We start from the raw sequence: 11,023 nt of genomic DNA, 5'->3' as shown, positions 1-11,023 counted from the left end.
AAAAGTCCCCCAGTTTGTAATTAATCAGGATTAAGTTGAAAGAATTTCGAAATTTCCTACACTGTTGCATGGCACCGTTTATAATTTGACGTACAGTGAAATTCTTTATTTTTTGGTCCTCAAATTTTTTTGCATTATTGTACACATATTTTTTTCTTCTTCTGCACAATATGGAAAGTGACATGACAATGGTTTCAATGCAACATTTGAATAATCTTTCTAGACTGCTCTGCTGATGTTTATGCAGGGAAAAAGAGAACGTCAGTTTGAGGAGGGGCTTAAGCAGCACCATTTATTTATCAACGGAATGCCTCCATGGGAGAATATTTTTTGACTTTTATCCCTTTCCTTTATATAGCAAGGCAATAGAAATTGGACCCAAACTGCCTACGGTAATAGTAGAACTAAGGAAAGATGACTACATAAATTCCACTCCTGGTGAAATAACTTAGGGGCATATTATCAAGAATGGCGTTAAAATTATCGCTGTTTTAGCAGCAGGAAATGGCCGCTAAAGCGGCGATAATGGGCTTGATAACATGCCCTTGGGAATTCCCATAGAAGCTTAGGTTCACACCAGAACCTGGGTTTCTATGGGAATTCACAAGGGCATATTATCAAGCTCATTATCGCCGATTTAGCAGCAGTTTCCTGCAGCTAAAGCAGTGATAGTTTTAACGCCATTCTTGATAATATGCCCCTACAATTTGAACTTTACTTCCAGGTTCAGTGAACTTGGAATACCTCAAGTTTGGCACACGTGTACTGGTATTCACCAACTTCATCCACCTATGCCACCAGCAGAATATTTCTACATTCAAAAAGTTTTCTCTAGATAATATTCCCACATACACTTTTTTGCATGACATTTCGTTAGTTAATACCTTTTTCATTGATTTTTTTCATCACACAAACCTATTTTAATTGGAAGACACATCATGTCATTTATTTTTTTATATGTCACAAACTGTGTAAAGTTCACAAAAAATGTAAAATTGGGAAAACATGTAAGACATTTCAGAGAAAAAGAAATTACAACCACACAAAACCCATAGATTTAGCTCAATGTAACTGTTGTTTCATTCATTTATCTCCTTCCAGGCCACTGGGGTAAAGTCCGGTAATTTATGTGGTGTTACTTTATAATGTTTAGCTCTTTTATGAGTGCTCCCAGTTTTGGAGCGGGAGGCAGAAGAAGACCATGGAATCCGTCTACTGACAACTGCTCCAGGGAATTTGACCGCATAATTCTGAATAACAAGTTAGGTGAAATCCCAGACCTTCTTCTTCCACAATGGACAATTTAGACTTTAGAGCACACATTCCCTTCTTCTGCTATGGATCATAGATTGCCGTGAGCAAGATAGCTGCCACCGGTATGCGAACGGTAGTCCTCCTGTCTCAGCCCCCTGCCCAGCTCATTCAATACATTCCGAATAGGGTTTAACTTGTCACTAAAAATCCCTATTCCTTTTGGAAAAGGTTTATTAAGAGATCTTTGGAAATGTGGTATTCCAGGCCAACGATCATCTCCTTTACCAATAAAGCAAATGTTCTTTCAGATCAAACACTGTTCAGAGCAGGCACAACATCTCACTGGCTGTGATAACAGCAGGGGAATAAACTCATCCTGGCCATGCAAGGTGTATTGACGCTGTAGGCGGGTGGCTCTGCCAGCAGAATTAGTTCAGAACTGCCCAGGGGCACATCTGGTGAGAGTATAATGGTGCAGTCCTGCTAGACATTCAGTGAGGAACTTTTAAGGAGAACAAGAAAGCCAGACCAATGGTGCAGCTGTGAGCGTGATGGTGCCATTGCATCAGGCGGGCGTCACTTATGGACAGTTGTACTGGTTCCGAGCTTTTAAAGCTCATGAATGGTGCAGGACAAGAGGCAGTAGGCAAGTGAGAGACTGAAGGCAGAACTTTGCTACAAAGAGTTGAAAAGAATGTTGAAGGGTCACATGCGGAAACATGTGTGGGTACATTTACAGATGCACCTGTGTTTTCTTCAGTCATGAATCCACAGGCACTTCTAAGCACCCATTCTCGATTCATACTGATGTCACTTCCTCTGAATGCGCAACATCGTTTTGAAGTGACCAACCAGTACCATTGAAAAATTTTCTGCATTGCACTGGCTGCTTCCCCCTTCGTCTCAAGTTTTTAGCTTTCACCCCCTCTGTGAACGAGAGCCGCGAGTCCCATGCTCAATGCCGGTCTCTTGAGAAAGCAAAAAGCACGCCTGGAGGGTGAGGCCTCTGTAGTTGCAGCACACATGTCCTAACAAGTGTTCTTCTCCTTGCCAATCGCTGTTAGGTGGGCACCTTATTGGACAAGTAAGCGATGAGTGCCACAATAGCGCCAATGTATGTGCAGGTGCCCAAGACAATGGATAGGACAGCCATGAAGAAAGTCTGGCGTGATGCTGTGCTGGCACCATGGTAGTCACCCTTTGCTGATGCCTTGTTGGTCTGTGGAAAGAAAAGAGGATAAAAAGAAGATTAAGAAGGGAACATGACTGCACTTGATGGCTGGCTCATGGAAAAACTTCTGAAGTCTGGAAACAACTAAGGGGATGACTGCTAAGGGTGATTCTGAACTGATGAAAATAGCTTTTTTGAATTTTGAATTAATTTTCTGAAATATACTTTTATGCATGCAATACAGTTGGAAGATATCCAACTTCACATAAAATTACAATACTTATTAAACATTTCTAACGAACAATCATCCAGATTGACTACTCAGTTCACCTTAATAATTTAAAAAAACCTTTAAAAAACTTCTGATAGCTTCTCAATAGAGATTCCTGGGGAGGACATTGGGTTGATAAATCAACAAATAGCCATTTCAGAGGTATGAATGCTAACAGGGGCAACTGCTAACTCGCGAAGGCCACTCAATGGGAATGGCATTTCAAGGGGCAAACTTAACCTGAGGAGAAAGGACTGTTGAGTGGAAATGCCTGCCATGGAAAGTGAAAATGGCGTTTATTTGGGAGATGACTCCCATAGTGGTACATCTGCTTATTGGAGACAATTACCCAATGTTGACAGCTATTTAATGGACATTATCGATCAGGTAGTTCTGCTGTGTAATGGAGATCACTGCTCATGGAGGTGGCTTCCTTTGAATGGACACTTAAAGGGTAAAGTAATTGAGTAAAGTAAATTTATTTCAGTTAATAAAAACCATTCACAATTAAATTCCGCATACGAGCAAAACCTGGATGCGGCTGTCCAGGGGGAGGAGGGTTCATATTCGGGCAAACTGAGAGGACCGAACTACATGACAACTGAACACATGGAAGACCTACTTACAGAGGAAAATACACAATGGGATAGGGCAGTGCTTTAATGGGGGTGACTAGCTTTGGAGAAAAACTATATGAGCCCACAGAGGACACCTCTCAATAGATATGCCTGTCATATGGCAAATGCTGCCTAATGCTGTTAATTGCCTTTTGCTATAAGATTTAAAATTGCTATTTTCAAAACTGATCATCATCTGACCTGGGAATTGATTATAGTATATGTTATGGAATACCATTTTCATTTTTGATCGTGATAGTTTATACCAAGAGAATTACCACAGAATGCCTTCGTTAATATTGAGTTTGCTTGCTTCTCCTGCCCCCTGTTGTCTTTATGCAGTTAAGGAGCGGTCTCTCTGTCTGACCATCTCCTCTCTCTTTGTTCCCACTGCATATTCTTGCTTCTTTTCCTGGACTAGGTGTGCGTCTATCCTGCTTATCCTGTCCATCATCAATTGCCTTGCTCTCTTCGCACTTAGGGCTTGATTTAGAGTGTGGCCGATGGGATACTCCGTCGCAACTGTGGTGGATACCCCATCTACTGCACTGAAAGCACCATACACTATACTGCGCTTGCAATAAGTGGCGGGGCTATCTAGTATGTTTTGTGACAGAGTATTCCATCTGCCAAACTTTAAATGAGACCCCAAGTATCCTCTTTCCACCTTCCTATATTACAGTGTCAGGTATTGTATAGGAAAATAATGTTACATTTTCTATATTGTGTTACAAAACTTTTATATGGAAAGTATTAATCACCAAAATAATTATCAACAACCAAAATATCACCAAGGTAAGTATAGATAAGTGCATAAATGTTTACTGCCCTTGACTCCACATGTATGTCCCTTGATGACATGCATGGATATCTACAAGGATGAAGATCAAACATACGAATAGAAAAACGATACTTAATAATTTAAATGTATAGCCATGATATTTGAGTTGTCATGATTTTTGCAGCAACATTCCATTTTCATTATCTTCCCTGTCTAGTTTCTCCTGGTCCTTTCCCTATCATCCCTATCTTCTCCTGCCTTTCTTCTTTCTCCCTTGCCTGCCTACCCTCTCACTGGCCTTCCTATCTTCACCCCTCTCGCCCCATTTTTGCTGTATCCCACCTATCCCCTGCCTGCCTTCGCTTCCCCCTCACTATCTCCTCATCATGCCCTCTGCCTGCTTTCCCGGTATTAAGCATCAAAAGGCTTTTAGCACCTCTAATCAGTATTCTTCTCAGCGTGTGCCAAGGTGCTCGTTCAAGAACATTACTGCAATTTAATAAGCTGGGCCCAGGGCTTTGGATGAGCTCTTCTGCACAAGATGACACTTTCAAGTGGTGTGGTTGGCATATCTCTGAGGCTGCCAGCTCAGGCAGAACCACTGCAACACTCCACAGCTTTTCACTGACCTTCATTGTTGACCAAGCTCTCATTTAAAGTTAAACACAAGCACTTGCGATGGGACTTGTGCATTGCATTGCATTGCCACTCTCTGTGTATCGCGTATTGATTGTGTAAGCTGCATCATAGCGCTATGCCTATCTCTAGAGTGAAGGAAATCCCACCATCAGGTTCTCCACTGCATTTAGCCCTTGCTCCACAAATCAAACATTTTTTGGTCTGGATTACTCACAACTCCAATAACCCCTAACATGGCAATATTGAGGACTCTTTGACGTGAAAATGTAGGGTCGGATCTAAATGGGGAATTTATGCTTGCAACACCCCTCACTCCTCACTCCCATTTTAAAGACTTAGAGGCATATTAGCAAGGTCCATTTCGTCGCTTTAGCGGCATATTAGCAAGCTGTTGCTAACTGCAGTTAGCGACAGCTTTTAGGCAATAGCGACCGGTTTGGGGCCCGCTTTGCATGTCAGCAATATTTATCGCTAATGACATGCAAAGTGGGCGTACCCAAACTGTTAGCGACTGAAAGCTGTCGCTAACACAGCTATCGCCTATTAGGAAGGCAGGCTTAGCGATAAAAAAATCGCCCGAAGCGCGATTACCGCTATAATCTAACGCCTGCTAAAAACATGACTTACCTGTTTATCCAATGGGAGGTGGATTCTCAGGTTAAGTTCCCGTTGGCATTAATGTGCGAATGTCGCTGGATTTTCAGCAATATTCACGCATTTCGCCACTATTGCTGGATACTTTAGCACAATGGAGAAAAACGTTTCTAATAGCATGTTTTCTCCGCTAACATATCCAGCGATAGGCAGAGATAGTAAAAAAATGCGCTAAGCGCATTTAGCGATATATAAGCTATTTCCTGCTAATATGCCCCTGATTTCAATGTTACTTTGCAAAGATATTGAAAACCTTGCAGCACATTTGTATTTCAGATGGTTTTTCTCCTTGATTACTGAAGAGTGCCGTTCCTAACAAGCATAGGATGTGCAGTCTGGCATGACAATGGGGCTGCATTTATATGGCCACGGCAAATAGTAAAGAAATCGGCAATGCAACTTAGGTGTATAAGTATGTATTTTATTGGATGGTAATTGCATTTATATAGCACTTACTACCCCTGACAATGCATTGAAATGCTTTATGGCAGGCAGCACTCTGCTCAGGAACAGTAGGTTAGTGGTTATTATTGTTGAATGAGATTAGCATTGTGCTCTCAAGAAAGCCATTCCAATTTCCTTCTGGTAGATTAAATTAAACTGAGTTAGACGTGTCATTTTTATGGGGCTTACTACTCCCAGACAAGGCAGTGAAGCGTTTCAAGCTGGGAAGCACTCTGCTCCAGAAACCAAGGTTAGTGGTTAATATAGAACTATTTGGTAACTGTTGGTTATTGGGACTAGCCTTTTTCTCTCAAGGGATCTATTCCATGCACGGACCTGTAAGTGGAAAGGGTTATGTGAGTTCATGCAGATGATTGGTGGGATTAATCGATGAGCTAAAGGATATTAGGTATTGTGAGGATGCAGGGATATGGCTTTCTAATAAGGAGAGGTTGTAATGGTTGAAATGATGAGACATTTGAAGAAATGCAATAATAGAAATGAAGGCAGAAATACACGTATGTTAGACTAGACTATACTCTGAGAAAGGAGGCATACATAGGATGGAAAGTAAAGAGAAGGTCATTCAAAATAAAAAAGAAGAGCCAACAATCTGAAGATTAAGGTCAAGGGAAATTTTTAATGCTGTTTTTCGGAACATAGAAGAGGCTTTTTGAACCCTAAGCAATGCGAGGATACAAAACTGTAGAAAATGTATAAGTGCATTAGGCCCTACAATTTTATATGAGCAGTCTTTCTAATGCTAGGCAAATGATAGATCTCCACTTCAGCAAGGACAAATGATCAGCTCAGGGGTTGGAAGTGTAAAGGGAAATATTGAGCGCTTTAGACTGCACTAAAACAAAAATCAGAAGCCTCATGATCATAGGAATGAGCGGGTATGCCAGGTAAATAATGCAAACGAAACAATTGAAGAATGGAATGCTGGACAATGCAAACATTCACCCCCAGTCAGAGGGGATCTGGTTTTAATCCATCATTTTTTTGCTCACCTCACCACTTCAGTTTGGACACAGCCATATGCAACTCAGTCTTGACTCCGTTCCTTATGGGAACAGTCCAGCCCAAACTGCCAAGCCAGGTCCTCCCTGGACCGGAAACAAGGAAACACGCTTCCTGGGACCGGTTTCAGGGCATCACCCTTCATCAGCTAAGCTAGCTTGAATCCAGTGGTGAAGTGAGCACAGGACCCATGTCTGGGCATACCCTTTCCACTTAGGGTGACATATGCAAAAGAAACAATTGATGGACGGAATGCTAAACAATGCAAACATTCACTCCCAGTCCCAAGGATCTGGGTTTAAGCCATCATTCTTTTGCTCACACATAACCCCAGTTTAGACCCAGCCATATGCAAATCAGTCTTGACCCTGTTCCTTAAGGGAACAGTCCAGCCCAAACTGCCAAGCCGGGTCCTCACTGGACCGGAAACAAACATCCTGGGACCGGTTTCAGGGCATCACCCTTCATCAGCCAGGCTATCTTGAATCCAGTGGTGAAGTGAGCACAGGACCCATGTCTGGGCATACCCTTTCCACTTAGGGTGACATATGCAAAGGAAACAATTGATGGACGGAATGCTGAACAATGCAAACATTCACCCCCAGTCACAAGGATCTGGGTTTAATCCATCATTCTTTTGCTAACCACATCACACAATTTAGACCCAGCAATATGCAAATCAGTCTTGACCATGTTCCTTACAGGCAGGAACAGTCCAGCCCGAACTGCCAAGCCAGGTTACAAACATGTAATTGAGATTCTGCAGATGCTGGGGTATGTGGCTTCTGATGTTCATCCTTCAGTTCCGAGTCACAGTATCAATTACAAAAGCAAAGAAGGGTCAATTTTTTATGCCTCTGGTCAAGCATAGCAAATGATGGGGATGAGGATAGCAACCCCAGACAGTGCTTGCATTCTTGTGGCTGAAGGTTGGAGACCCAGACACTGGAGTGAGGAGAATGGAGACAAGGCTGCCTTTAGAAATTCCACAAGACCCTTTGTTAGCAAGTGCCTGCTTGTTAGTCCTACCCGAGCACTGCCATGAGTTTGATGGTTTGGGTTGAGGGGTGGGACTGCAGACTGATGTGGAAGGTGAGAAAGTCTTAAGTTGAGGCTTGTCCTTTTATTTGTCCCTAATGTCTTCTTCAGTATGACAAACAGGCATATATTTCTTACACTTCATAGTGCCCTTGCTGTTGGTACTGTTTTTGGAGCCAGACCCAGTGCTTCCTGCTGTGAAAAGTATCACTTTGCACAAAGGCTGTGTCTAGAGGGCAGCCCGAGCACATCAATTTAAAGAGAAGTAAGCCAAACCGGTTCTGTAGCACCAGACAGTCCGAGAATGTTCCATCCCCTCTCTGTCTGCTTACCCAACTATTTGTGTTACAATTTTACAGTTGAATATTATCACGCTTAACACAATGGTTGAATTACAGACAATTTAAACAAACTTTGGACCCTGTTAGGTAAGTCGGGAATTGGATTAAGTTAATAATTAGCCCCATCTCTAAACACTGCTTTGTGACAACCTACTCTCATCACAAAGCAGTGTCCAATTGCAAGCAGTTGCTAATTTTGCTTTAAACCTGGGCCAATGTTTTTGTCTGATTGTCCAAACGAGATGTTATTTTAATGCCAAAATGCACTCATGCATTTGGTGTTTGGAGATTTGCTGCTAAACAGCAGGCCTTAAGGGGAGGGCAGGCCTGGCCACAGATGTGAGTAGGGTAGACGGATCCCATAGGTCACGTGGCTTGTAAATTTGACTTGTGGCCAGAGGTTATTATGAGGATTACAAAAATGTTGAATGACGTATTATAGAAGAATGACCAAAACTTGAGTAGAAAAGGAGCTTGGTAGACATTATAGCAATGTATCCGTAAACCCATGAAAGTTGGGAGAGGATGTTAATTAATGGCCAGAGCTGATGACTTTGGATCTGGGGAACCAGGTTCGAGTCTCGGCGTTGGCTCAACATCCTGTCTTTCTGGGCAAATTAGTTAATATCCTACCATAAATGTGTCCTTAACTGCTCATTAAAAGTGCTGGTGTTGACGATTAAGTGTCAGTGGTGAGCAACGGAAATTACCGGCTCAAATTAAGCACTGAGCAGCATTAAACCCTGGCTGCTGCAAACACTGGCATCGGTATAGCAAGGGGGCCCTGGGTCCTTGTGCAAAAAAGGAAAAATTGCCCCCCTTATTTCTGGTTGGCAGCTAAATACTGTAATAATCAGTTCAGGGGACCTTTCAAGCTCTAGACCCGGTGCCACTGCACCTTCTGCACCATTGATAGCTAGACTCCTAAAGATAGATCGTATAGTGTTGTCAAAACACACATCGAAGCAAATGTGTGAGGAAATAGTCTATTACCAAATGTGATTTGCAATTAGTGCAAACCGGTTGCATTTTTGCATCACTGATGCTTCTACGATACGTGAAACTGGGTAATATTGACACGTTAATTACAGCGCTTGGAGACTGCAAAAGTGTTGTAAGAAGTGCCCTATTAGGCGAGTTATTATTATTATCAAGTTCTTTTTATTGTTTTCACCAGGGAGCTTCTATTTACGGCCCACCATGCTCTTTCACAAGTAGCACATGGCTGTCATTTCTCCCTGGGCATGTCCATCACATGTCCATGGCATGCCTCTGGAGAAAGGAACAGGTTATAGACATGTGTGAGTGCCCCCCTTGGGGAAAGTTAAAAGACCACCCTTCACTTAGCAATGAAATATCTCACTAAAATCTATAGTGTCTAATGAATATCGTTAAATTGTAGAATGATGACAGGCATTATCTAGAGCAGAGTGCTTCAATCTGTGGGGCGCGCCCCCCTGGGGGGGGGGGGGGGTAAGACACCATCCCAGGGGAGGCGTGCACTCCACTCCAATCTTACCTTTGTTTGGATAACTCTGGTATGACTGGAGGGGGGTGCGAGGGGAAATCGATGGGGCCTGTTCTTTTGTCAGGGTAACTCTCCCAGGAGGGGGTTAATTCACGGAGTTGACAGCTTCAGCTGCAGTTTGAGGCAAGGAGTCTCCTCTGCTAAAAACAAAAGCTAAAAAAGAAAGCAAACAAACAGACATGCTTTCGGTTTTAGCAGAGGAGACCCCTTGCCTCCCACTGCAGCTGAAGCTGTCAACTCTGTGAATTAACCCCCTCCTGGGAGACTTAGCTCTTCCCAGAAAGGAGACAAAGTTTCCAGAGAAGTTTTAAGGCATGGGCAAAGTGGGCTCTTGCCCAGGGCCCCAGCCTTTCAAAGGGGGTGGGAGTGAAGGGGGTGGGGGGCGGGTGAAAGAGCCAGCTCTGTTGTACAGAATCTTGCCCTCATGACCTTGAGTAATTTTGAACACAGTGTTGTAAATAGCGTTTTTCATCATTCATATTTAATGTGTAAGAGTCTATTACAGACATTTTGCAGACAAAATGTGTTATACAATGAAGCCATAGTTGCTGATTTTTCATTTTATGCAACTAACATCCATTGACAAAGCCTATTTTCATGGATTGTTGTAGGTCTAATGTTTCTGGATGCAATGATAGAAACAGCAAAATACCAGTCGCTGCACATTATGCTCAGTACATATTTTTAGCTTCAGTGTTTTAAGACCCGCCCTTAATTACATCAGACGGGCCCCTTGGAGAGACCCCCAGTTTTTTTATCCCACTTAAAGCCTTGGAAACAACACCATGTCACAGTCACCTGAGGTCCTGGCACTGTGCATCATGCATGACTCATGACTTCCAAGTTTTCAGATTGCCTATGTACAGGGGCATAGTGAACCCTCCCCCCACCTCACCCCACCCCTTGCTTTAGGAACTACAACAGGGGCTACGTTGTTGATGGGCCTCTTCTGTCTGCAACTCTACAGACAAAGGCTTAGCTCATAATTAATGTGAAAAGGGGGTGAGTGAATAAGTGAAGGAATGGGTGAATAGCTGGATGGATTAGTGAAAGTATGAATGGATGAGTGAAGGGGTGAATGGAAGGATGAGGGAAAGGATGGACAGATAAGTGAATGAGTGGAAGGATGGATGAGAGAAAGGGTAAATAAATAGATGTATGGGTGGAATGGTGGATGTATGGGTGGAATGGTGGGTGGAATGGTGGATGTATGGGTGAAATGGTGGATGTATGGGTAAAAGGGTGGATGGATGAGTGAAAGG

At 42.9% G+C, this 11,023-nt stretch overlaps 1 protein-coding gene across 2 annotated transcripts in view; it reads right to left on the bottom strand.

The window, feature by feature from the left end:
* Positions 1 to 896: 896 nt before the first annotated feature.
* The window catches only part of TMEM91 (transmembrane protein 91), a 266,695-nt gene continuing 256,568 nt past the window's right edge, over positions 897 to 11,023 (bottom strand). For both annotated transcript variants that reach the window (XM_086936788.1, XM_086936787.1), the window contains exon 4: positions 897 to 2,473. In XM_086936788.1, the coding sequence (XP_086792914.1) occupies positions 2,315 to 2,473 (159 nt within the window). In that variant the 3' untranslated portion in view covers positions 897 to 2,314. The remainder of the gene's footprint in view (positions 2,474 to 11,023) is intronic.

This window comes from Lissotriton vulgaris, chromosome 9 (assembly GCF_964263255.1).
Source record: "Lissotriton vulgaris chromosome 9, aLisVul1.2, whole genome shotgun sequence".
NCBI classification, from domain to species: Eukaryota; Metazoa; Chordata; class Amphibia; order Caudata; family Salamandridae; genus Lissotriton; species Lissotriton vulgaris.
This window is presented reverse-complemented; position numbering and strand designations above follow the sequence as displayed.